The sequence below is a fragment of the Oryzias melastigma genome, linkage group LG9 (assembly GCF_002922805.2).
Source record: "Oryzias melastigma strain HK-1 linkage group LG9, ASM292280v2, whole genome shotgun sequence".
Taxonomy (NCBI): Eukaryota; Metazoa; Chordata; class Actinopteri; order Beloniformes; family Adrianichthyidae; genus Oryzias; species Oryzias melastigma.
The window spans coordinates 22890538-22917836 of record NC_050520.1 but is presented as its reverse complement, the minus strand read 5'-3'; the positions used below and the strand labels follow the sequence as shown (position 1 = coordinate 22917836).

General features: G+C 39.3%; 2 protein-coding genes across 2 annotated transcripts in view; one reads left to right on the top strand and one right to left on the bottom strand.

The window, feature by feature from the left end:
- Nucleotides 1–5057, top strand: part of acsl2 (acyl-CoA synthetase long chain family member 2) — a 16884-nt gene extending 11827 nt beyond the window's left edge. The window contains exons 7-20 of the mRNA XM_024275186.2: nt 860–1038; nt 1144–1176; nt 1355–1406; nt 1558–1631; nt 1924–2001; nt 2074–2208; nt 2298–2432; nt 3128–3296; nt 3371–3459; nt 3531–3647; nt 3722–3865; nt 3943–4044; nt 4123–4194; nt 4264–5057. Coding sequence (XP_024130954.1) covers nt 860–1038; nt 1144–1176; nt 1355–1406; nt 1558–1631; nt 1924–2001; nt 2074–2208; nt 2298–2432; nt 3128–3296; nt 3371–3459; nt 3531–3647; nt 3722–3865; nt 3943–4044; nt 4123–4194; nt 4264–4404 — 1520 coding nt within the window. The 3' untranslated portion in view covers nt 4405–5057. The remainder of the gene's footprint in view (nt 1–859; nt 1039–1143; nt 1177–1354; nt 1407–1557; nt 1632–1923; nt 2002–2073; nt 2209–2297; nt 2433–3127; nt 3297–3370; nt 3460–3530; nt 3648–3721; nt 3866–3942; nt 4045–4122; nt 4195–4263) is intronic.
- bin3 (bridging integrator 3) overlaps nt 4260–27299 on the bottom strand; it is a 30325-nt gene continuing 7285 nt past the window's right edge. Inside the window, exons 2-9 of the mRNA XM_024275187.2 lie at nt 26746–26788; nt 21088–21128; nt 19143–19204; nt 16800–16936; nt 12264–12304; nt 8595–8736; nt 7515–7649; nt 4260–6196 (exon numbers count right to left, since the gene is read on the bottom strand). Of these exons, the coding sequence (XP_024130955.2) occupies nt 6050–6196; nt 7515–7649; nt 8595–8736; nt 12264–12304; nt 16800–16936; nt 19143–19204; nt 21088–21128; nt 26746–26788 (748 nt within the window). The 3' untranslated portion in view covers nt 4260–6049. The remainder of the gene's footprint in view (nt 6197–7514; nt 7650–8594; nt 8737–12263; nt 12305–16799; nt 16937–19142; nt 19205–21087; nt 21129–26745; nt 26789–27299) is intronic.

Sequence of the window (27299 nt, the reverse complement as noted above, 5' to 3'; positions counted from 1 at the left end):
TCTAGACAAGTGCTTGGAGGAAGCCGAGATGCTGATTGTAGGAGCAAGGTCACGTTATTAAAAATCTTGGAGAATGTGAACGATCCAAAGGGGGCGGGGCTTACTATGAATTCTGCAGAGTGCCCAAACTTTAACACATGGCACTATTTTGTTTTCTGTTGTTTTGAAAGTGTAAAGATGGAAATGACGTTTTTTTTTACATATTAAAAGAATGTCTCATATATAATTTGATAACTTTAAAGGATTTTTACATGTTTCCTTTGCTTCTTTATGCACAATTATATAACATTTTATCTGGAGGTGCCCAAACTGTGTCTTTGTTTTTTTTTTTAACTTCTATTTAGCTGTCCTTAAAAGAAAGAAAGAAAAAAAAAAGTTTAGTGGATGTGTTTTTGACCGAGCGACTTGACGTGTGTCTGATGTGGTGGGGAGACTCCAGTAGTTTCCCAAAATAAAACTTCCTTCTGAATCCCATTTTAAATATTCATGGAAAATGTTTTTTTTTTTTTTTTTCTATGGCCCGGTACCATCTGTTCACAGGTCGGTACTGGTCTTCAGCCCAGAGGATTTGATTTTGTTGGAGGGTTGTGAGCTACAAGAGACTACAGATTGTTTTCTTATTGCTCTAAAATTCAACTGTGAATAATTTTGATTAATAATTCAAGAAAAGATAAAGTAGATTAGACAAAAAAAACTTAAAGTTTTAATTAACAGTGTTAAAAACTTTTATTTGTGTTGCTCCAAAAAAAAAAGATCCACAACCTGATTAGGTAGCTGGGATGCATGCTGTACTTGTTAGCTCTGAGTGGAAAAAGCAGCGATTTCACACGGATGATAACACTTCTTTGTGCCTGTTTAGCTGAGATGACACTGGTGATCTGTGACCAGGAGCACAGGGCAGCATATCTGCTGGACTACAAGGAGAAGGGCTTGACTCCAAAAATGTCCTGCCTGGTTCTGTTCACCAGCTTCAGCCAGGCCTTCGCCGAGAGGGCAAAGAAGTGCGGGGTGGAGGTTTTGGGGCTGGATGAGCTCATGGTGAGTGCTGTGGAAGCTGCAAGCCACAATGCTGACTCGCTCAAGTTTTAGCCCTTTAATGGAGCCATTAGCTGACGGGAATACCCATCTGTGTGCTTATCCTAGGATGTGGGAAGGCAGAACCTCAGAGATCCAGTGGTGAGTGTGTCATCTTTCAGCCGTGTCACTTCAAACTGTTGATCTCCCTCTAAAAGCCCTCTTGGCAGCTCCTGTCTGATAAGATATCATTAACAGTGGCTTGTAAACAGGGCTTAGACTCAAAGCAAAACACGCTACAATTCAAATTACTTTTTTTTCCCCCTCCTGTCTGTTGTAGCCGCCCCAGCCTCAGGATCTGGCAGTGGTTTGCTTCACCAGTGGAACCACAGGTACTGTCTGATCTGTGGATTTGTCCTCTATAATTGCATCTCATTCACATCAGAAGAGAAATGTCCCTCAAAAGCCCACTAACAAGCTCTCTTTATGCCAGCTTCCTCTGCTGTGCAGGACTCTACAATAATCTCTTGTTTATTTATCCAGGGAAACCCAAGGGAGCCATGATCACCCACGGCAACATCGCCTCCAATACTTCCTCTGTCATTAAGATCCTGGAGGTCTGTCTACACTTCCACCTCGTTGTCTAATTGAGAACAGCTTCACGGCTGCAATCACTTCCCATCCGCTTGTATTTCAAACGTGTCCTCCCCCCCGCTGTGTCTAATGGGATGATTAATTGGGTGTTTGATTGCCACTGTCGCTATGAGGTACTTTAACTAATTGTCCCTGTCTAAAGACTCTGCTTGCAAACTGCTGTTGGAAAAACCCATAAAGCATTTTTTTATGGCTCCACCATATGCATGTCAGCTTAATCTCTCCCCTGTGCTTGCTCATCGCTTCTCCTCTCAGGGATGTTTTGTGATCCACCAGGACGATGTGTCAATCTCTTACCTGCCACTCGCTCATATGTTTGAGAGGATGATTCAGGTAACTCCTTGATCTTATTTTTTGGTATGATTTGCCCAAAAAAACAAACAAATGAGTTGATTTCTGTTGCAGCTCACAATGTTCTGCTTTGGAGCCAGTGTAGGGTTTTATCAAGGGGACATCACTCTTCTTATGGATGACATGAAGACTCTCAAACCCACCTTCCTCCCCGTCGTGCCTCGTCTACTCAATCGCATCTATGACAAGGTCAGCGGGGCGTGTGGGTGTGGCTGCTGCATCCAGAGCTGGGAAGCGTGACGTCATAGTAACGCTGTTTTCCCCTCATGTCTGTGGAGATCCTGGGCTCCGTGAAGTCCCCGCTCGGAAGGGCTCTGCTTCACTTTGCCGTGCAGAGGAAGCAGGCGGAGCTCAGCAGAGGGATCATACGCAACAACAGTCTGTGGGATAAGCTGATGTTCAACAAGATTCAAGTGAGTTTGAGAGGGCTGCAGCTTTGGGAATCAGTTCAACTGGATTTTATTTTTTTAAATTATTCTCCATATTAGCTATTAGTCTGTCCTTCTGATGTCAAGTTTTCCAAAAAGGAAGCAGATCCGTGTTTTCTCTTCCTTGAAATCTAGACATTTTATATTCTCACACTGGTAAAAGGATCCAAAAATATCATCAGTCCAACAATCGTAAAGGCCCACATCATCACAGTCACACCTCCATGCTTCACATTGAAGATCTAATAATAAATCTACGTTTTTGTTAAATTAAAACGATTTAAAATACAAATATATATTTTTGTAGTCAAAGATTGAACGTTTTCAATGATCATCATCAACCCTGACAGGAATATTTCATCACTATTGTGGGTTTTTACTGTAACAACTTTGCTTTCATACAAATCAACCTGCAAACTTTTCATCTCCAGTATTTTAGCTTCGACTTCCATTCAGTTTCTCGTGTTTATAGCACTGTAAAGTTGTTTAATTAGCAATAAAAAAAACTTTACAGGAAGACCAGAGCAGCTTCCATTCCTCTGTGCCAACATTTCAAGCATCAAATTAGGCCAACAAGCACTTAATTATTTTGGGTTTGTGTTTAAAAAAAAAATCTAAGAACTGGAAAATATTCCAAACTTGAAGTCATTTCACACAGATCCTCATCTTTCTGGTTCCAGGCGAGTATGGGAGGTAACCTGCGCTTCGTCCTGACAGCCTCAGCACCCATCTCCTCCACGGTGCTGTCCTTCCTCAGAGCCACTTTAGGCTGCATGATATTTGAAGGCTACGGACAGACGGAGTGCACCAGTGGGTGCACATTCTCCATGCCGGGGGATAGCAGCACAGGTGATTTTCCTTTATTTTCTTCTGTACAGGATGTTCCTCCTCTTCCTCAGCAGACATGTGAATGACTCTTTCAGGTCACGTTGGTGCTCCTTTACCTTGTGCCATGGTGAAGGTGGTGGACATAACCGAAATGAATTATTTGGCTAAAAATGGAGAGGGAGAGGTGAGGTGTAAATGTGTTCAGTGTTTTTCATCTGGAAGTTGGACAAACTGTGCGATGCTTGGTGCCGTCAGATTTGTATTCGCGGCCCGAGTGTGTTCAGAGGCTACCTGAAGGATCCGGAGAGAACGGCCGAGGCTTTGGACAGCGAGGGCTGGCTTCACACGGGGGACGTGGGCCAGTGGCTAAAAGTAGGACTTTCTACTGTTATTTGTCTGTATTTACACAATCGTTTTGCGTTTGTTACAAAACTCCTGTTTTCCAGAATGGCTGTTTGCGAATCATCGATAGAAAAAAGCACATCTTCAAGTTGTCCCAGGGAGAGTACATTGCCCCAGAAAAGATAGAGAACATCTACGTGCGTTCTGCTCCGGTGCTGCAGGTGTTTGTGCACGGAGACAGTTTACAGGTACTACATTAGGATTTTTTTTAATTTTTTTTTATTGGTTTCTAATTGAATAATTTGCATTGTTTTTTTACGACTAGTCGTATCTGGTTGGGATTGTTGTGCCTGACCCAGAAGTTTTCATTGACTGGTGTAAAGAGAGGGGGTTCATGGGGTCCTACGAGGAACTCTGCCAAAATCCTGTAAGCTAATTCTTTTTTTATAAACATCTTTTTGATGCAGCCATCTTTCAGAAATAAAAAAAGTTTTTTTTCTAACAGGATGTTAAGAATGCAGTTTTGGAGGACATGAGACGAGTGGGGAAGGAAGCGGGGTTGAAGTCCTTTGAACAGGTATGCAGGCTCTCTTCAATTAAGTAAAATATGTAAAAAAACAATAACATTACTCATCTAACATCTCAGGTAAAGGATCTTTATTTGCATCCGGAGATGTTCAGCATCGCCAACGGACTTCTCACGCCAACCCTGAAAAGCAGACGCAACGACATCCGCAAAGTCTTCCAGGAACAGCTGTCGAGCATGTACAGCAAGATGCCACTTTGACTCGACAGTAACATCCGTTAAGGGAAAAACCATCAACCGAGAAAACAGTCCCCAAATTCCTGTAGTGCATCAAACAGAAAGCTTCCTGTTGAACATGCTGTTGCTTTAAGAGAGATTTTTTTTTTCCTTTAATCTCAGTTTTCTTTCCATTTAAAGTTAACTCCATGACTCACAAGACAACGTTTTGGGAACACTAATTCTTTAATTGTAGAATCACATAAAAAAGGTCATAAAATTAACATTTTCTTTACATTGCACTATTTTCCTAAGGGAATGTGGCATGTGTACATGGTTCTCATAAAATGTGCATTAACTGGAGGTTTGTACGCTACAGCTGTATTAGCTAATCATGTAAATGACTATAATTCTCCATAAACAAACTGGAAAAATTGGCATTTTAATCTGCAGAGAATTGTAATAAATAAAAAGAATAATCTATTACAACTGGATTTTTTTTTTACTTTAAAATATCTATTAAGAAATTAATTTTGTACTCATCTTATATTACATGATTGCTTTTGGTGCTAATTAAATAAAGATTGTGATAAATTTCACTGAAAGTTGATGAAAAATTACAACCAAAATGTTTTCACAAATCACAAGTGATCCCCCAGCATGAAAAAAGATTTAGCAGTTCCTTCAAGGATGTAAAAGAAAAAACAAATAAGTTAACAAGGTATAAAACCTTATAAAAAACAAAGTGACATTAGAATATCTCCATGTACATCCCGTAGTGCTTTTTACCTTGACCATGATTCATCAACTGGAACAAATGAGTGCAATGGCAGAAGGATTTGGTCCCAAACTAAGAAGCCAAAAACAAAACACTGGCTTCAATCCCTGGTGTTGAGGAACAGAAAGGACACTCTAGAAAGCCAATATTGTGTGAGGTCCTGTGCTAATAAACAAAACTACCCACTACTAACGATAAAAGAACAGTGGATGTTGTGAACTCTAAATGTTATAGCCTGAAGTGACCACTAGAGGGGGTCCCAAGCCTTACAGATCTGGGCAAACGTCTTCCATCATTCCGAGCCATCCACTTTACAAGGTAGTTATAATTCTATTATAGATGATTTCTTCTTCCTTTGAGGGACAATGTGGACACAGTAGTTGTAACAGATATCAACAATGTAAATTATTTTCCCTCGTGGCACAGAGCTTAACCTAAAATAACATGAAATCAAGTTAAAGAACTAGTGTTTCCTTTAACCTGCAGTTTGTTACAAAATTATTCATTTTAGTGTTTATTTATCTTTGTCAGACTGTTAGTAACATTGTTAGTGAGAGTAATTAAGGCCCCCGTTTATACTTTTAACGCTGACTTAAAATCTGATGATTATCTCTCACCTATAATATAAACTTGATGCGAATCCTTCGCTTAAATAAAAAAAACACAACAACTTCTTGGCTTTTCTTGCACTTGGTTGATGGATCCGTTTTTTGCAGCACTGGGCTGCTTTGAGTTTATGTACAGACAAAGAAACAGAGTGTCATGCAAATAAAGATGGGGGGTTGATGAGGCCACGAGGAAACAAACTGATAATCAAGTTAAGGCCAATGCAGTCCGTCTGAACTTTGAAAAGAGCAAAATCCATTCAGAAAGGCATGAAAAGAGCACTTCCCAACGTTCGGCCCTCCATTCTCAGTCGTCTGCAACAATGGACAGAGCCCGCAACTCGCTAAGCTTGGCCTCGGTCTCCTTCTGCCTCTGGTCGTCGGTCATGCCTGCCTGGTCGATCTGGTCCGTTAAATCATTGAAGATCTTGTACATTTCAGTGAAATAGACCACCTGTTGTGAAAAGAAAAAAAAGGAAGAAAATAAAAAATGTATTTTTTTTTCTTTTCTTCTAAAAGAAGTTTTAAGAGGGTTAATCCGGAGCGTTCACAAACGAGGCTTTCACTTACTCTGAAGCTACTGGTCTCAAACCCCTACAGCTCTTCTAATGACAAGCACCTTGACAAGAGGGAGCCCACAGACAAAACAGAAAAACCTCGGAACAAGCCCCCCAAAAAGGAGCTTTTTTGGTGGGCAGTGACCCTGCTTTTCTCTCCCAATCTGAACAAGAGATAGTGTTCTCTGAAAGCTCTGTTGACACTCCTCGCCCCTGCTTCTTCCCCTTAGTTCATGAGTCAGGCTCCCTAGAGAGTTGCTTTGATGATTAATAGGCTTTAATCACATTACAAGACTCCAGAAGAGTGGGCAGAGAATGAAAGTACAGGGAAATACAACCCCTTGAAACCCACACGCAAATCTCAATATTTACACATGAAGCAATGCAAACAATGCTGTACACTTAAGGGCACATCTCCAGTCACTGAAACGGCAGACACAACCAGCGATGATTACTAGATGAGCAGAGGTTAGGTTGATCACACAAGGAGTTGCAGTTTTTAAGAAGCAACCAATCTCCAAATAAAATCTCAGAGCCTACAGCTCTTTGTAAAACCTTCTCAAAGTGCTCAGATTGAATGATGCTGCCTGTTTACATCGATGTTTACCAACTTAACCACACACGTGGGCCATAAGTATTGGGTTACAGCTGTTTGTAGGGGTGAAGCGGATGCATTTTTTCCCCAAACGTGGTTTTCTCAAAGGTCTGTCGGAAATGTGCACATGGGAAGGGATGACAACACCATCGGCATGTTCTCCACAGTAATTTTAATGGGAAAAAACTCAACTCTGTATTGTCTGCAAAGTGATCTTTAAAGAGACATCATTTTTAATTAAGTCAGGAGCAAGTTTGCTAACTGCAAGTTTAAAGATAATCTGGTTTACTTTGACTAATTCAGAATGCCCTAGTGTGGGTCCTAAAGAGGAAATGACACAAGTATGCAGGTCTGGGGCTGTGGAGCGGGACATGGTGGCGCTTTCTTTAGACTCCCAGCTGCTTTAAGAAAAGCTGCAGGTTAGAGGGAGGCCTGCAGGACTGCAGAGGAGCCAGACAGATGAGGCCTTCCACACAGCAGTGTGTGGGTTGTCGCTGGGGGTTAATCACATTAGCGCCGCATGGAAAGAAACAGACTGCCTGGGTTATACACACCCCTCCTCAGACACTTATTCCATGTTGAAAGCGGGTGTGTCTGTGCAGCTGTGATAGACTACCAACCTGCGCCCGGATAAGAGCCTCAAAGCTTGGCTGGAAGTAGTCGATGCGGCTCTGGTAGAACTTGGGCATCTCGTCCAGCAGCTGCTTGTTCTTCGCCTCAAAGTCTTCCTTGACTGGTCGGAGCTCTTCTTTTGCCTGGTGGTGAGAAGACGAAAAACAGACGTTTAGACCTCCCTCTATTAGCTCAAACAGACCGGCAGTATTCCACTTAATAGGAGTGAGAAGCAGTAATTTGCCAGATTTAGGTAAATTTAGACCTGGAGGCATCAATGTGTCCTTTTCATTTCATTTTAGTTTCGAAAGATGTTTTTGAATTCCCACGGAGATGCAGTGCAAAATGGCTGTAATCACGACCACGGTGAGGAGGAGTCGGTAATGTGGGAAGACTTGGCTGCGAGTGGACTACAGCACCACTGATCTCTGTGTGAATGTATTAGTGGGCAGTCTACTGAAGGCATGAAGTTATGGAATGCACAATGAATAAGTGTGAGATTTTTTTTATATTGAGGGGAAGGGGAGGTGCAGTATTCAAACATATTGTTTATTAGTTGTACATGTTTTTCTGTGGTCATGGTAAACATATACAGCTTGAGAATCATTTCTTTAGGTCCAGAGTGACTTAAAGGGCAAGGATGTAGGGGCCTCTTCAAGGCATTGTTCCCCTGACAGTGCTTTTCTCAGCATGTGTGGGTGGCTCACCATGTGAGAATGTGTTAGAGGCAATATCATAGGCAACGCTGCAGCACTATCTGTGAATGTGTGTGCTTCTGTAGTGGCCTCATGGTGTATATATATGTGTGTGTGTCTACAATTCTCAATTACGTGCCTGTAGATGTGCAGCAGCGCCTTTTTGAAAAGCCAGTACTTGAGAGCCTGGTAGCTTGCGTGGGTGAAGGACTGCACATGTACAGTATGCATGCGCTCAACTATTTTTGTTCATATCCAGTCAGCATTTGTGTCTTTTTTGCACTTATTGGGCTCTATTCACAACATGTGAGAGCAGGTGAGCGCCGCTCCGCTCTGAGTCAGAGGGAAAACCGCCGCGGATCAACAACATGCGGCCATGCAAAGCGCCAGCACCTGATGCAGCTTCACCATGACGGGCCCGGTTTTGTCCTTCTCTTCATACTTCTCCACTTTAGACTGCAAACGCTTGTAGTCCTGCAGGGCCTGCTCCCGACGTTTCACCGCCATGTTGAGGCTGGGGAAGACGCCGCTGTACCTGAAACAAGCAGAAAAAGCCGACAATTTCTTTAGAGAATCTTACCTTACTGAGAACACTGGAGCATGCATTCTGTATTGCATCACATCTCAACAAAAGTCATTATGATTTAATATCACTTTTCACAGGATCCTATCAAAGAGGCACTTTGAAACCCCCGAGGACAGCTTTGCATTAAGCCTCCTCTCATCTATCATCTAATTACTATAGTTCAGAATAGCATGAAACATTTCATTTTGTGACAATTATCATATTCCACATGAAAATATATTCTTGCAACAAGATTCCTGGTCTTTTGCACTAAAAATAGAAAAACATTAATCTGTAACTTAGCAACAGGAGTATGAGCTTCATCCTGGGACTTGTTGCATTGGTTCTGTTCCTGATTTTAATGGGAAACGGGAAACATGTCCACAAGTATTTTTAATAATCCAAACATTTAGCAAAAAAATAAAAAGTATCTTTAACCCATCATAACTTTAAAATGAAGTGGATAAAATGTTTTACAGTTGTCAAATATGTGCCACAAACATTCAGGAAAATGAAGGAAAGACAAAAAAAGACTAAAATTAATTAAAAAAGCATCTATAAAAGCTGTTTTTGGCCCCAATAAATACAAATCATAGGAAATACATATCTCCAGCAGACATTCATACAGGTGTTTGATACATAAGAGCATTATAGATAGATTTTTTTTGTTTTCCCTTAGACTCATCCATTTAAAATATTATTTTGTCTCAAAAACAGTCAACTACTTAAACTAGGTTCCTCTTCATGTCAGCCTTTGTTCAGTCCTTTGCAGCAGATGAAAGAACCACTGGGAAACCTGTGAATTGATTGTGAAATCCTGGATAACGAATGTGTCTGGCACTGCATCTCAACAGAGGTCCAAGGGGGTAAAAGGGGGCTGAGACGCCATCCCAGACAAGCAGGGATTGTTTCTGACAGGAAGTTAAGCAAGGAGTGGTCTAGTACTGTGCAAGTGACTTCACACAGCTCAGTGCAAGCCCAGCCCCACAGCCCACGCTCTTCCACTATTTATAACAAAAAAAAAAGTACTACTTTGGCTCAGTTTACAACAGGGGTGTATGCTGATCCTCAAGTCTACTATCTGCTCCAGTGTACACATACTTGAAGCGCCAAGGAATTATGCAACTGCCCTCCAGGCATTATGGTTCTACAGTATGGATCCTCTTCATGTTTAATGACAATACAGTAAGAAAGCTGATGACATCTGGAAAAAAGCAGCTCGCATGTTGATTTTTAACAGGTTAAATCCACCTGTCTGCATTTATATTGGAACAAAACAAGTAATAAACTATTAATAGTTAAACACATAATTGCATTTAACTCCTGACCCTCACAAGCTGGATGCAGATGCCCCACGCTTCCATTTGGGTCCAGACCTCACAATGACTCAGCTGAACCCTGGATTACAACATGAGCATAAAAAGCAGTGCTCAAAATGCCCACATTCTTTATATCCTAAAACTCTCCCATTCAAGTCTGGGACAATTCTGGCTGTACGACTAGTAGTCAACCCAGCCAGAGTTCGTTTGTGGTCAGCGCCGGCGGCTGACTGGTTGAAGGCTGTGCGAGGGGGCAAAAGGCATACCGCTGTACATGTGACAGGTCGGGGTGTGGTGAACAGGCCTGATGAAAATAGCATCTGCAGCAGTGAGTGTGTCTGCCAACCAGCGTAAAGTCCGGTGTAGCCCGTCGGCCAAGCCCAAGTCTGGTCCACACACCCTCAGTCTAGGAGGCTGACTGTTTTTCTTGACCATCACCTCAGCATAAGTCACTGCTACCGACACACAGTGAAAAGCTCAAACTATGGATAAAGCCATCACTTCTGTGGAATTTGAAAGGTCATGATCATTAAGAGAACTCCATTCAGTTCTAAATGAGCAGAAAACTCACTGTCCCCCCCTTGCAGGAGGAAATTTCCTCTGATCGCAAGAGATGCTTGTGGTTGGTTTAGTTCTTGCTCAATCATGGGCAGAGGTCTCAAAACATGCTTGACTTCTATCTCACCCAAAACAGCAACGAAGCAGAAAGGCCTGTGTTATGAGACCTAGATAACACAAATGCTTGGCTGCCCACGCGCTCCCCTCCCCTCAGTGATGTCACTCTGCGCCCCCATCAAGTTAGTTAAAAAAAAAAAAAAAAAAACACGTAGAAAATAAGACTAAGAAGAAAAATGTGAGACTGCTTTTTTAGGATTATATGCAGGATTTTTCCAAAAATAAAGCTGGAAAAAAAATATGGCAGCCAAAAATCTCCTGTCCATCAATCAAACATAGAAGCACATAGTAAATACACTTACCAACCCCACCTAAAGTTGTCCATTAATATAATATAACATCTTTTTTTCAACTCTCTCCTAATTGTTTTTATGCTGCCAGAAGATCACCAGAAGAGTATTTTGAGAAGACAACATATTCATTAGTAAATGACTAATGGAATCTTAATGGATGTTTTGTATTCTGTCTTTTTGCCTGCTATGTGAATTCCCATTTATTAATGAGAAATGATAATGCTGCATTTTTAGACAGAAAGAAGGAAGACGACAGTCCAGTTTAATATTGAAACTTTTCTTCCATTTTATTTGAAAAAATGGTTTTATGGTCTAAAATAACATCTTTGTCAGATGGCGCCCCCTCAAACGTCTGCACGAGTGTTTGCATATGTGCCTATGTTTGTGTGAGAGAGTGCACTGTCCTGAGACACTTCTGTTCCTCAACTAATCCACAGGTCTTGGTCCAGGAAGCTGGGCCTTCTGCCATATTCTGAGACTGCCCACACGTCCGCCTGCCGCCCACCAGGAAGAGGAAATTAGAACCATTCCATCCTGTCATTGCTCCGCCACCAAAGCACATGAGGGAGAGGGCCCAGCGAACGCAGACACTCATCCTAAAGCCATGTTTACAACAACAACAAATTCCCTTCATGTCAAATGTAAATGACCAAAAGAGAATTAATAATGGAGGAATGCTCAACACTTCTTTTGCTGCGCACACACAGTTTGCTTGTGCTCCCAAACGTTCTGCTTAAATACCATGGGAGGAGCTAAGAGGAGGAAGCAAAGCCTTAACTAGCATTCCGGAAGATGGGTGGGTTAGTCCAGCCACTCCCTGAAACACCTCTGCTTTTTTTGTGCCTGTGTGTGTGTGTGTGTGTGTGAGCAAAGTCAAGCTTAAGGAATGGAATAGCGCTTGCTGTAGTTCAAATGGGGGCGAATATTGGAAATAAAAAAACCAAATAAACATTTACAGACCCTAAAGAGCAAACATGTGTCTGGAGGAGCCCAGCTCACTCCCTGCTGCCTTTTTCAGTCAGTGTTAGTGATGGAAAATCTGTCATGGAAGTGTTGTAAGTAAAAAACTAACTGCTTTTATGGCAATAAAATAGGAAACACTTATCTTTAAATGCATTTTCATACAATTCAAAACTTCAAATAAATATATTTAGTAAACCTAAATGGACAAACACTAAAAACAGCAGGATTCCTAATAGAGAGCACTTACTTTTTCAGAGGGTCGATAACAGTCTTCTGAATTTGGGTGACCTGTAACGAGAAGAACAGTCGCTCAAAATGCAAAATTCACCACCAGACAAAGAAAAAACACCAATTGATATTCACTGTCAAATGGAATGACATCAACACTGAAGGCAGAGCTTCTGCATCTCTCGCTCATTAGCTGCAAAGTAATCCTTTAGCATAAAAACTAACAGTTGTTTATAATTCAAACAGAGTAATCAAGAAAAAAAAGATAATAAATGGGAGGGGAAGGAGGGGATCGCAAAGAAACTTTCATGACGTTGACTCTTTTTTATTGTACACAAGCCCCGAGGAGGAATCCCTGAATATTCATCAAGCTTGCAATACAAAAGGATGAACTGTCAGGGGACAGACATAAAAGCAAAGCCCAACTGATTTTCAAATCCTGTGCAGAGTGGGCTGCCGTACAAGATGAAAGTTTTTAACAAACAAACATCGTAACAATAACAGTTAATATTTTCAAGCATTTCTCCTTCTGGTTGTCAGAACCGACAAGGGAGGAGAAAGAATGGAGGGGGGGAAGAGAGATTTAAATGGAAGTAAACTAACATCTCAAGGCCTCCAGCCTCGGAAAAGATGAGAAGTTTTTACACTTAATGAACTTTAAATCTTTATTTACGTTGCAGATCTGAAATGACTTTTTGTGACTGCACAAGTGCTTTAATAACGAGACGATCCTCCAACACGCTTGGACGTATTCATGACGATTGCAGGGACAGTCAGTCACACATCAGCATGGAAGTGCAATCACAGCTGGGCTTCATACAAGTGATCTGACTGACGAGAAGGAAACAAAGCAGCAGCTTCAAACAGGCAGATTTCCAAGTAGAAAAAATGTCTGATTGTGGTTTCAGGGAAAAATGGAGAACAGATAACAAATAAATAAATGAGAATTCACATTTTCTTAGTTTACATATTCAAACCAAACCCCCCCTCTTCTCCTTATTTGAGATGTGCTGCTACTTTTAAGGTGAGCGCATGCATGGAAGAGGGAGAGTACAGCATCAGATTTGCTTAAGCATGCTGATGCCCTCTACCCTCTGCCCCTTCCCACAGTGAGGGGGGGATGAGAGATATTCCTTGGAGGCCCCAGAAAGCCTGAGGCCGATGCTCAAGCATCAGTCTCTATCAATGAGTCATGGGGCAGAGGCCATCCTGGCACACAGGCCTCCCAAAAATATACACAGATCGCAGAGGAAATCAATATCCCTCCAAACGTAGTCTCTTCTACTGCACTACCGCCATCTACACTGGGGCTCAGCTTCGGTAGCAGTGCGCCGGCGGGGCTGTGCGCCCTCCTCAGCCCCAGAAATACACACACAGACCTGGGCCACTGCTGCCTTCATTATCACTGCACGTTTTATCTACTGGCTCTCTCACTTGTGCGCCCCGCGGCAGAACATCTCGTCTCAACATAGAGAGGAGCAAAGGGTGGATGCTTTTGTGTCTGTTTTGCTCGAGCAACAAGGTTTGCAACGAGAACCGCTGCGCCGTCAGAATCAACCGCCAGCTCAAAGGGAGAAGTCAGAGTAGTGTTTTAGTGAGCCGTGCTGGATTATAAACACCTAGCAAACCTCGAGGTGATCCACACCGAAGACTTAACAGAAAGTTCTCACACTTGTTTTTTCGCCTCCGGGTCTTTTTTAGTCACCCTTCAAAAAAGGAGCCACACAGCCCTGCCAAAACCTGGAACAGAACATTATGTCAAGGCAAAAATTTTTATCAAGCCAGACTGTAAAATTGTAAAAATCCAGGCTTTCATGATAAAGATAACTTTAAAGTCTTCCAATGACACAAGAAAATAAAAGTGGGACTTGTTAGCTTAACTTTAAATGTGTGTTTATAGGAGTGTGTGTCAAAGAATGAATTCTCTCTTTGTTTCAGAATTGCAAAGATAGTAATAATGGAAAAAAATGTTGGCAATATAGTGTTTCAGAGGAATGTAAGAGCTTTCTTGTGAAAACAGTCACACTGGCAGAAGAGCTTTGCTGGGCATCGAACCAAGCCGAGTCCTGGAGCATACACAGCCCAGGTCACAAACCACACTCTGACAAACCTACATTTACTTTGTCTAGTCACTTAAAATGGCTGCTGTAAAATTTGATGAACTGTGAGTGAAGCCCGTCTGAAACGCTGGTATGGTAATGGAGTACAGGAGAGGACACATTAAGAGCAGCAGGAAGGGATTGTTCAATCTTTACAACTCTGCCCATAGCATGCTGGGTCATATTCGTTGCTTTGAATTAAAAAATGAGTATTAATTAACCTGTCATATGATAGCAGATGGCTCTGTGGCTGCATTCTGTGAGTGACCCCCCTTTAATGAACAGGTATTTTTTATTGATTTCTCATAAAATTGTACAGGATATGTTAATCATCTATCTCTAACTGATAAAATCAAGGTCAAGTACCACATATAGCAGTTGTTATTTAGCATTGTATAAAAAGGTTTTGAAAAAGTTTGGAAAAACAAGTGAAAATTTAAGGCAAACTGATACAAATCGAATCAAAAAGTAAGGTTTAGCAGTCACGAAAACCTGAAAAGAGAACAAAATGCTCTTTAAGTGCATCGTGAAAAGAGAAAAAAAAACTGACAATCCTTTTGTCAAAGCACTTAAAAGCAAAATAAGTGAGTAAAATGAAATTAAAACAAATCAGATGTAAAAATGCTGCAACAATTATCCATAATACTAAGTAAATAGTAAACAAATGACAAACGTGTCCTTTGAAGATGTGAACTTGGTTTTGCCTGTCAGACGGTTGATGCGCTTCATCATCTCAAGCTAAATGTTGATTTACTAAGCGCCAAAAGAAAAAAAAACTGTCACACTGCTGACAGAATTAAAGATTTGCAATATTTCTTTGAAGTTTTCACAAATCCAAATTGATTACTTTTACCACAATAAATGAGAAAGATTTTAATGCGACATTTTCTATATATGTTTGACATGATATATTTGATTCCAGCTTTTTGTTCAAGCATAAACATTTCGCTTGGTTTAATTGGAATTTTCTCTCCAAACCTGAATATAGTATCCATCAAGATGGATATTTCATAGCAACAACAGCATCGGAAAAAACAAAAAATGGACACTATATTAATTTCTTCACAAAAAGAAAAAAGTATGTATAGGGCTTTAAACTGTTACTCCTATTACACAAAGAGTTGGCATGTGTTAATACTGTATTTTTTGCTATGTTTTGTTTGTGGAGTAATCTAGCATTGTGAGGGGGGAAAAAAAGGCCAGCAGCCAATCAAGCCATAAAGTACACTTGTTCACCAGCTGAGTGCTGCACTTCTGAATTTTGCACTAGGGCACATTTTCCTGTAGTGGAAAGGACACTTGGTTGTAGTTATTTTGAAAATCAGTGAGTCACAAATGCATCAGTTTTCACAGCTGATAACCAGTAGCTTGAGCTTATAAAGGATCATACAACAGATGCTTTTCAGAAACAGCAGAAGGAAAGGCATAAGGACAGATTTTAGACCACTGGCATCAAAAGAATTACAAATACAAAACACGCAATTTCAACACAACATTCCCTGGTTTCCCTCCTTTAAATGTCAGATAAAATATAAGACACCCAACATTAGGGCTGTGCCAATTATTAAGCTTCAAGTTGCATCAGAGTTGAACTTATAAATAATTTCTTGCTATTTACTTAATATGAACTGGGTTTTAGTAAATCATTGATCAGAAAACCAGCAAAAATACATACTTTTTTTCAGTTTATTCTGTTGCTATGATTGCTTAGTCCTCAGGTAAATAAATAATAAAAGGTACAGCCAATAAAAGGTACAGCCAGTGTAAAGTTAATGTAGCCACGAGGGGGCCCAAGCCAGGGTCTCATTGTGCTGGTCCCAAGCCCGGATAAATACAGAGGGTTGTGTCAGGAAGGGCATCCGACGTAAAATCTTGCCAAATCAAATATGCAAATTTTATATTGGTAGAAGGATGCTGAGTCTAGAGCTGCCAGGAAAGAGGTCTAGAGGAAGACCAAAGAGGAGGTTTATGGATGCAGTGAATGAAGACATGAAGGTGGCTGGTGTTAGAGTGGAGGATGCTGAAGACAGGCTTAGATGGAGGAAACTGATTCGCTGTGGCGACCCCTGAAGGGAAAAGCCGAAAGGAAAAGAAGACAGCCAGTGTAAAGTTAAAATCATAAGTAACTCAATGCCACTGCTGATACAAGGATCTGCAAAACCAGCATTCTGGAAATGCAGGTTTTTAGTGATAAAGCAGTTGTTGGCTTCACTTGAGCTCACGTTTAAGTGTCTTAGTTCTTGTTATCTTAGAATATTTTAAATATAATTTTCAAAGGTAACAATTTCTATTTTAAGTATTTTTTAAATAAATATTTGATATTAAATGTTGGTATAGATTTTATTTTTTTGCCATTCAGCCACTGACATATTCCCTTATCAAAGCTAGAAGTAAATATAAAGAGGAAAATAATTAAACTGTGAGATTAAAAAAATAAATAAATTTCAGAGTCTGACCTTCTCCTGGTTAAATGAATCCATCCTTTTCATGGCTGTATCTAAAGCATTCATGGCCTCCAGGAACGCCTGGTCCTGCTCACACAGCGGGTTGTTCAGCAGATCCACGGAGATCTTCACAGCTGCTTTGGACATGGCTGATAGCAAGATATTTGCAAAACAGAGAATAACGTCAAAACAAAGCTAAAAACGCAGTGAAAATGAAATGAGAAGAATAAAATGTGACAAAAAGTAAATTATTGGTGCAAATATCTTAAGTATCCTAAATGAGCTTTTGATAAAGCAGCAACAGAGTGATGGCCCACCCACTTAAGTAAATAAAAAGCAGTACAGTCAACAATCTGACTGCTCAACAGTAGGTCAACAATCTTAGCAACGAAACTGAAATGACTCCAAAAATCAGATTTTATGAAACTCATGAATATATTTCAATAAAAATTTACAAAAAGAAATATTTCTATAAGGAGGACACCCCTTAATTTTCTTCCGCCTTTTCTTTATCTTTCTTTCCTATGGTGTCATCATACCTAATTCACAGCTCTAACATTGGCTCAGCCATTAGAAAGCTACTTTTGTTTTTTTCAGAAATATGCTCTATTTCCACTATGGTTTTACTATCAACATTTATCCACTTCTTGGTTGATGTAAGAAAGGATGCTGAAGATGGGATTAGGTGAGGGCAGACAAATAACTGTGGCACCTTTTACAAAGACGGTTTTTTTCTTCTATCTAGAAACCTCCTGCCAGTTCTTACCATCTAGGCCTGGCCCGATGTCTTCCCGCTTCTGTAGAGAAGCCACTAAATTGTACTCTGTCATTTAGCTGCTACTCCAGTCAGTCACTCATCCCACGACAATCAAAGACTTAACCACCTTAGACTGCAGCTGGCAACTGTTGCCCCACTCAGTGAGATTACAAACCAGAACACAACTACTTGTGGTCTCCTGCTCATTCATGATAGACAGATTGCTTTACCTAGAAAACGTGCCTTTGAGGAAATACAAAAAACATGGGCTTAACCCCTGTTGATGTTAACAATCTCTATACAGTTATTTGTGTTTAACTCTAGTCTAAACTAATGTAGATCAGAGTTCAACCCAAAATTTAAAAACACTTTCCTTCCCACACTGTACTTTCATTACAGACAGAATTATCCAAACGCTGTTTATTACCAACGCATATCAGAATCTGTTTTTTTCAGCATACTCCCGTCCAGTCAAAACAGTCAAAGAGGCAGCTTTGTGGCAAATCATCTGCCACGAACCCCCAAAGCAATATTTGTCAGAAAAATATAAACTATATCCACTGCAATACAGTATTAGACTTTTATACTGTTTATATTAATATATGGATTTTAAGGAGATATTTGTTCAGATAAATTATAATAAACTTCCCTTAAAGCAGGGATAGATACTTAAAAGTCATGATGGCCACTGTCATACTTCTTTTCCAGATACGCTTAGTACAGATAATTAGCATTGACCCCCAGTAAAAAGGTCACTGTTGATTATATAGATCAGGTGTTCCTTCGTGAGCAGGGATGTTGGAAAAGAAGCAGAAAAGCAGGTGCTGCTGTCCCTAATTTAGGCCAAATTGTAATCATAATCTCCTCAAAAAGATTTGATGTTTTTAGCAGACCATGACTACAATCTGCTGCCATCAGGTGATTCTTACTAAATTAAACAGAGCTCTAAATCTCATTCATGTAAAAACAAAACAACAACAAAAAAAAAATAAAATAAAGAACAAAGATGCGTTAATGTGTAGGACAATCTATCAAGGACAGAGACAACTTCCATTGCTAAGTTCAAATCTTTTCGGCTTGATAGCAGTTGGTGGAGATGGGACCTGTACAACAGATGGAATCAATTAACAATAATGAGACCCTGACAGCTATGACACTTTGATGATGCAGACATCCATATTCCACCGCACAAAGAGGAGGAAATGAAGAAACCTTTTGCTCCTCCATCCGTCCCCGTTATTCCACCCCCACAACTGACTACTTACCACAGGCCATCTCTATTGCTACTTCATAAAAACTCAAACGCAAAAAAAAAAAACGTTCATAAGGAGGTAAATGTGAGTACTGGTTTATGTACCAAGAAAGGCACAAATAAATTACAGATAAGTCAAACCCTGAAAGACTAATAATACAATAAAGGCAGGGTTTCACAATGACTTTTTCAATCCATTGTCATCTAATTTCACATTTTTACACATTAAAACCAATAAAGCCAATCAAAATATATTCAACAGTCAAGCAACATCAAATATGTAATAAAATGTAAAAAAAGGAACTTGGAATTCAATTTTAATGTAAAATTTGCAGAGATAACACACCTAAATCCGCTTCTGTGCTTTTCTTCATGTCTTTGTGGAGCTTCTTTGTCTGATCCTCCAGTCTGTGGATCAAGCAGAACAATGTTTTGTGTCTCATAAAAAAATAAGGAATTCAAAAAGTTTGAAAAATATTATCTGAAATATGATCTAAAAGTTGATCAGGTATAAACACACTGATATCCATACAGCAGACCTCACAATTTAACAAAAAGACAAAACAAATGTACTTAGGAGAAAGTTGATGCTTCAAAAAATTATTATAGTGTTGCATGAAGTGTGTTAAAACCAAGTAACAATATAGGAAGCACTTTTTTTAAACCATCAACTATAATTCTGCTAAAACAATAATGCCTTCAATCATTTTTTCTGTGCATTCTCCACTGATGGGAGCAAAATAAGGCAATTAACAGACATTCCCGGCTTCAAACACATGACATTTATTATAACAATTAGGAAAGAAAGGGTTTTTAGGATCTCCCAAGAGACATAAATTACATTACTTTGTCTAGTAGTATGATGAAAAACATAAAATGCGGAGTTTCATTTTCATCATTCCTCCCATCAAATCAAAGTCATGAACATAAAAAAGAAAAAAGATACCATACATTTTACAGAATACTATACATTTTTTAGTAGAGCTGCTGCCAGAAGATATGAAGAAATATAGAAATTAACTCTGGTCATTTTAAAGTTCCACATGTCTGTTTATAGTTAACCTTTTAACAAGAATATAATGTCACTCATTTTTGTGTAAAATTTACAAAGCGCGACACTATTACATTTAAGTTTTTGAGTACACTAAAATGGAAAAAAAAAGTTTGCCTTATTTTAAAATAACCCACTGTTTAATAAGGAATTTCATCAATGCTGTGCATTTCTTGTCAAGTTACATGAAATCATACTTAAAAAACATTTTTTAACACCTCCCCAATAGCCTTTATTATATACAATTATTATTTTAAAAAACGGCAACTTAATGTAATTTTAAACAAAAATAGTCACAACTTCAGACTTTTTCTGATTTGAAAATGAATTGTAAATAAACTATCATAAGAAAAAAACTGGTAAAAAACCTATATTAAACTAAGAGTTATTTAATCTTATTTAAATTTTGCTTGTTATATAGGAAAATCTAATCAGTTAAAAGGCTAATCAAATCATAGGGGGAAAAAAGTTTTGCAGGACATCATGACTATAACTGAACTGCAAAATACAACACAGACATGCGTATGTGCATCAGATGCATCTTAATTACCATATTATAAGAATTGCATAAAAAGACAAGGCACACTCGTAAAATACTTAAAAATATTATTTTCTAAAAGATGGATTGTTTTTTTGGGAATAACAGTTGTGATTTTTTTTTATATGAAGTGACATGTTTACCGATTAAAGCAAAGAACACTTAAATCAGAAGTTTGTCCTTTAAACTGTAAACACTTTTTTGGGGGGTGGGGGCTGGAGGGGTGTATTCGTGTGAATAAGTAGTTTTTAGGCAACAGATACACCGTTGAGTATTTGTGGATCTCTAGGGTGGAGAATGTAAATGTCTGTACATGCCTGTTGCTCTGACTCATGTATAAGGTCTATTTGCGCCACACCTTTGTGATAAAGGGCCCTCCCACTGAACAAAACCGAAGATGAAATTTGTGCTCCCACTCACTTTACTGGGCCCTTAGGGAGTTTCTTTAACCCAAGGTCTTAGAATTGTAAGAGCTTAAAGCCTCACTCACCTTAATTCTCAAAAAAAAGAAAAAAGACTAAAAGCTTGGAATCAACCATTTATAAACTTTGGTTTTATTTTGTGTAGTTAGTAAGTCACACAATTATACAGATAATTGAGATGTGTACAAACATGTAACAGCTTCTAATCAATGGTGGAAACACAAGCAACTAAACTTTCATCAGATTTTTCTAGAAGACTTGAGTAGGCATGCAAACTTACTTTTGTAGCTTATCATATTCTCGCTCAAAATCTCTTTCAACCTAAGAAAAACAGGAAAAGAAGAACAGACATAAATAATTTCATATTATTTTTGGAGCATCTGAAATCAGTGAGTCATATGAAAGTTACCCCAGGTGCTTTTCCATTACATATCACATTGGATAACGTACTTGGCTGGATGTTGTGTGTATGACTCTTTACGATAAAGAAATTAGTGAGCATCAAGGTGTCAAATTTAAACATTTTGGGTAAATTAGTCTGCTATTTTCAAATACACAATAAGGATGTTTATAAATTTCAGTGGTGCATAAATATGCCTGAAAAAATTCTAACTACTTTGCACACCTAAAATCGAATTTAGACAAATTGAGCCCTATTATATAAAGTCTCTCAAAACCAGATTAAATCCTTTCACAAATGTTTAGCACCCACTAAAGTATTACCTCTTGTACTGGATCTGTCAATGATATAATGAATATATATTTTTTCTAAAGGTCATTTTTCAAGTAAGTAAAGGCCCCTCAGAAAGTTTTAAAAATTCTACTGAAAAAGTTTGTGAACCCTATAGCTGTTCCTACCTAAAATAAGATCCTGTGACACATCACTTGATATCTCAATAAATTTGTATGAATCACAGTTGAAAAGTGTATTTCTCTCAATAGAAAGAAAATAATTGGCTCCCTTTAGTAGTTGCCTTCATCTAATCATACCCTCAAGTGTCTTCACTCACACCAATCACCCTCATGTCCTCCTTCACTACATCCAAGAACTTCCTCTATGTTTCTTCCCTGGTAGCCGAAGCCTCAGTGTTCTCTATCCCTCCTACCTCATCTTCAGAGATCTCAACATCTCCCTCCTGTTTCTTTCCCAGAACCATTGTCTCTAAACCAACAAAATAGCAGCTCTCACCACAGTCTTCTACACATTTCCTTCTTTTCTCGTCAAAACTCTCATCACACTTCATATCTGAAATCTCCCTCCACCTGTTCCAATCAACTTGAACACATCTCTTCACCTCTTTCCCACACTCTGTTGTTCTGGACTGTTGACCCCAAGTACTCTTAAAGGCCTTGAGTTTCTTCACCTCTGCTCCTTGTAACCTCACCCTTTCACTTGAGTACATCTCATTTACACAGAGATAGTCGGTGTTGCTGCTGCAGAACTTCATTCCTCTCCTTTCCAGAGCAAACACCACCTTTGTAGATGTTCATCCATTGGCTCTTACTGCAAATTAAAATGTCGTCTACTTACTTCAGCTCATTTCCAGCTCAACTTTATTTGACCTTTACCATCTCCAACTTCACCTTGTGCTGTATCTCCCTGTACCTCTGTCTGTTGTCTTCTGTCCTTTCAGAGTCCTATTTTTCTTTAGTCAATCTCAAGGCCAGGTCTCCTTTTTGGCTTTCCTCACTCCAGATGACACACTTACCGTCTCCCTCCCAGTCTCCATCATCACTTTAGCTGTAGTTGTTCAGTCATCTAGAAGGACCCCCTGATCTCCAAAAGTCTTGTTTTAATTTCTCCCTAAAAAGTCACAAAACACTGTCTGGCTACACTCTTCCCAGTCACTGATCTCTTTTAGATAACAGTGTCCGTCTAAAATGCAATCAGGTTGTACTCCACTCCTATGTTAGCCTGTGCTCCTCTCTTTTTTTGAAAAAGGTCTTCACCAATACCATTTTCATCCCTTAAACAAAGTCCACCATCATCTGTCCTTTTGCATTCCTGTACTGAAAATCAAACATCTCCCTCAAAAATCTCTCTTTGGTTTCTATGACCACTGAAAACATCACACCCTAGACTGCCATCTTCAGACTCATCACCCAGGCACTCTCTTCACCTGAAGAACACTTTTCATCACTCCAAGTCCATTCCCCTTTCCATTCACACCATGATAAAACATACACACACTAACATGCAGCATCATATTATTTATGCTTCAATGCACACATAAGGCAAACAAAGCAAAAAAATGAAGGATGGCCATTTTAACATGATATTTTGTAACAATGCCACTGTAAATATTTTTTCAGCAGTTTAAATAAAGTTGTAGGTCAAGGGAAGTGACATACAACAATCCAGATATAGCAAGCAATAATAATATGGAAAGGCAAAACTCAAAGTGCGGCCAGAGAAGCATCAAGCAATTTATTTTCATAATTTGAAACTGACTGGGAACATTTATAGCTCTTACTATTCAAAACAAATGGACATGTGTCTCTCTACACAGCAGTTGACTCCAGTATTAGTGTCAAACATCATGTCTCTTCAAACATTCTAAATTAAGATTTTGAGTATGATAAATCCTAGCAATGTCAACTTTTGAGAGGTAACCAGTAACTTGTATACTAGATTTAGATCAGTTCATTCAAATATCATGGGCTTATGGCTTTCACTTGAGTGTTTAAATATTAACAGTGCGCAAATTTAAGTCCAAGTTTCACCAGAATTTGGTGCAACAATGTGTAAGTTACAAATTCAGTGCGCATGTGAACAGATCATTTGTCTAATTTATTTCTAATCTTGCATCTACACTTCCTTGTGGGTTGTTGTATCCCAACCAGTAATATCAAAAGATAGACAGTGGAGTGTAAAGTGTAACTCATATTATGCATAATTCAGTCGTCTTTTGCCCATCTAGCACAGACGGAAACCATTTATTTAATGCATCTAAAAACAATAGTATTTACCTAGTTGCACAATCTTTCAAATTCCTTTTGAAAATAAAATAGTATAATGCTACCATGCATGCTTGACCAGTTATAATGAACAGTTCAGATAAATTTGATAAACCTGTATGCTACTAAGTCTAACCTGCTAGATAGTCATCAAGTCTTATGTAAAAACACCTTTATTCAATCAGACATGGAATGATTGGAGGGTTCATATTAGGCAAAAGGGCAGACTGATAGGAGCTGACCTATTCTTTCTCAGTGAGGCATAAGACAGAGTCCATTTCAATAAACTCAAGCTGGTCAAATTATAGAGCCCTCATAAGTTTGACTTGTGGTTGTGTGGGATTTTGTATTTAAGCACAGTGTCAAAAACAATGAAGGAGACAGTTGACACAATGCTCCAAGGAGACCAGCAAACTGGTCTGCTTGTAACCCACTCCATGGTTTTTGCAGGAAGCTACAAACCCGGTCTCAGAGGAAATACTGGGCCACAGACCCATTAAAGTGGAAGTGGTTTTGCCAGCAAGGGGATCACCCACTCACTGTCACTTCAAGGTAATCACCTCTGCCCTTTGAAATAGTTTAGACAAATTGATGTCCAAAAGTCTTCCAGCTGTAGCACTCCAATGACAGCATTTGTCCTGGTTCTCACAAGGTACATTTTTCTCTCATGAGGCTTAAAATCTACAAATAGTTTAGTTAGAAAAAAAAAAATCATATAGTTTACACCGAACACAATTTGTGCGTCAAATTAGCATTGACTGCCTCACTTTTGCTGTGCGGCAAATGCTGCTCTACGCCTGACCAAAAATGTGTTCATAGGCATGACGCCCCAGACGTGTGTGGGAGGAGCTACCTCAAAATGTTCTTAGTCAGATGGATATATGAAGCAGTGTCTATCTGTGCATCTCATTTACAATGCATAGAAGACACGAATAATGTTGAGAGATCAAAATTATTTATTTTAAAGAGCCCTACAAATACATCTGTAATCAGGTCTCTGTAACTGAGTTCATGAGATCATTCTGAGACTCTCCCAGTACTGTGAGCTTCACTCATAAGCTGCAATCACACCAAACGCGATTTGTGCGGCGGAGGCGGACATTTTCAATGTTAGGTCAGCGGTACATAAGCGAATTGAGGCGATCTGAAATCCTGTGGTGCAAGGACTGGCAGGAGACGAGGTGCAAATCAGGCAGCGCAGCCAAAATTTAAATATATGAAGTTTGACAGGTTGTCGCATTGCATCTAAAAATCAAGAACTCGGCTTTGGGCACGTGACATTTTCACTGACTCAAGCAGCAGTTAGAATACTAATCAATGCGAGTGTTTTTGTCCTGAACTTCCATTCAATTCCTCAACCTGGGCAGGTGAAGAATAGAGATACACCCTGGGCGGAACGCTAGCCTACCACGGCGGCTCTCTGGCTGCAATCACCCAGTCCAGCGTAGCTCATTCGTTAGATACACCGGCAGACAGACAGCCGTTGCAGGGGCAGCCTGCTTGGGCCTCCTGAACTTTGAGACATTTTTCTTATTTTCATCGAGACAAGATTAAAAGAAAAATGTTTGTGTAGATTCTCATTCATCCAGGTTTATTGTATCAAAGGTGAAGGTAAAAGAAGCAGTACTTGGTTAATCTTTTATTACTGAACACATACAAGCCCAGTAGGGGTGGTAGGGAAAATCAATTATTAGTTGCGCGGTCCATAAACAATTCTTAATAATTTAATGAACTTTGACTAATAAGGAATAAAAATAAATATGTGATATAACAAAAATATTCAGCAGAACAAGCGTTTCCCCTTTTTTAAGAGCACAAAAAACATGGCTGACCCTACAGACTGCATGATTCAACTGGCCTCAACCTCACTTAGAGAAAATGTTTGGAAGCATTTCGGCTTTTTCATTGCAGAAGGTCAAAGGACTTTGGTCAAAAATCATGCTGTGTGTGACTTGTATCGTTTCAAAATTAAGTATTTGGGGAACACAACAAACATGCAAAATCATACTGTACACTTCCACACTGCATTAAAGTACTGTGTTTAGTAGCTAGCTCTGCACTATTTGTTTTGTTTGATTTGAGTTAAAGAGCATAATGTTAAAGCAAATCTTTTGATAATAAGTAATAAGTTATTTAAGGTTGCAGAGTTCAGAGAGAAAATTTCCTTGAATACTTTTTTGGAAAGATTTTTGGGTTTTAAACAAAACATTTTTCATTTAACTTTTTTTTTATTTACTTAATAAAGGTTTAGCATAATTTATTTGGTTGTAATTTAAAAACTCACTTTGATGGAGAAAAGTAATATTGGACACCACAGTCATGTAGATGCTGGGTGTCTGTGGTATTTGTGTAGTGAGCCAGTGTAGTGATAGCCAAGAAATGCTCATTTGATTTAGCATTTAGAGTTTGTGCAGTGGCAAGGAACTTTCTGGTGAGGAATCTGCATGACATTTTTGGGGCAGATCCCAAACTTATCTGAGAATGTGATGTTGGGAAGACGGCTGCAGCAAAAGGAGCAAATTGTTGCCTGGTGGAGGTGCAATGCAAACACAGCGAGCGATAAATTAGTAGAACTGGTTTTAACATGGAGCATTGAGCAAAGACAGAAAGGTGCGAACATATCCAGGAAAATGATCTGCATGAAAGTGAAGATTTGTATACAGAGATTAATGATGCTTCAAAGACAAAGAAATGTTTGCAGCCAATGCTCATCATTTTAATAAATCCTGAATTTTTCATCTGGTGGTGTTGTCTACATTTTTTGATTAAACTTCAGTGCAAAATTAACCCATTAGCTATCACCATTCTGTCTGTGACGGAATAAAGGCCAGTCTCCAATACACACCTATGTCTTATAAACCCCGGGCCAGCTGCCAAATGTTTAGAATAAACGTCGGGGTTACTATTAAAAGATATATGGTAACAATAAAGACATTTTTCTGATGTGTCCACAGAACAAATGTTTGGTTTGGTGACTTACAGTTTTAGAGACAATCTGCTTTTTTGGTTGTCCAATCTTGAACCTGAAAAAAAAGGAAAGCAGTGAGAGATGACAGACAAAGACAAGTGGAAAGTGGCTATCTGAAAAGGTGAGATTATTAAATACTTAAGCATTTCAACCACATGATGCCTGGCCAGAGGTCAGTACAGCCCTCAAGTGCGCTAGCATGTCTTACAGATCACTGACAGACCGTAGGAGGCTGTTAATGCCTATTTCTCTCAGGTATGGAGTCAGTGTGATGTACATTAGCTGCATGTCATCACTGATCACATCTGTCTTTCATTGCAACTGTATGTAACTAAACAGAAATGGTTTGCACCCTTTGTGGTGTTGCTGCATAACCCCAGTTGATGAAAAATACAGATGATTTACTGTGCTTCAAGAAAATACTAATCCTTTCAAAGAATGTTGGGAAATTGACTTAGAAAGGCATTACCATGTTTACAATCAGCACTTAGTGAAGCAAAAAGGTTAAGTGTTTTAGTTTTAAAATTATTTTCATCGTCAGGGATCCCTCACCACAGAAAGCAGAA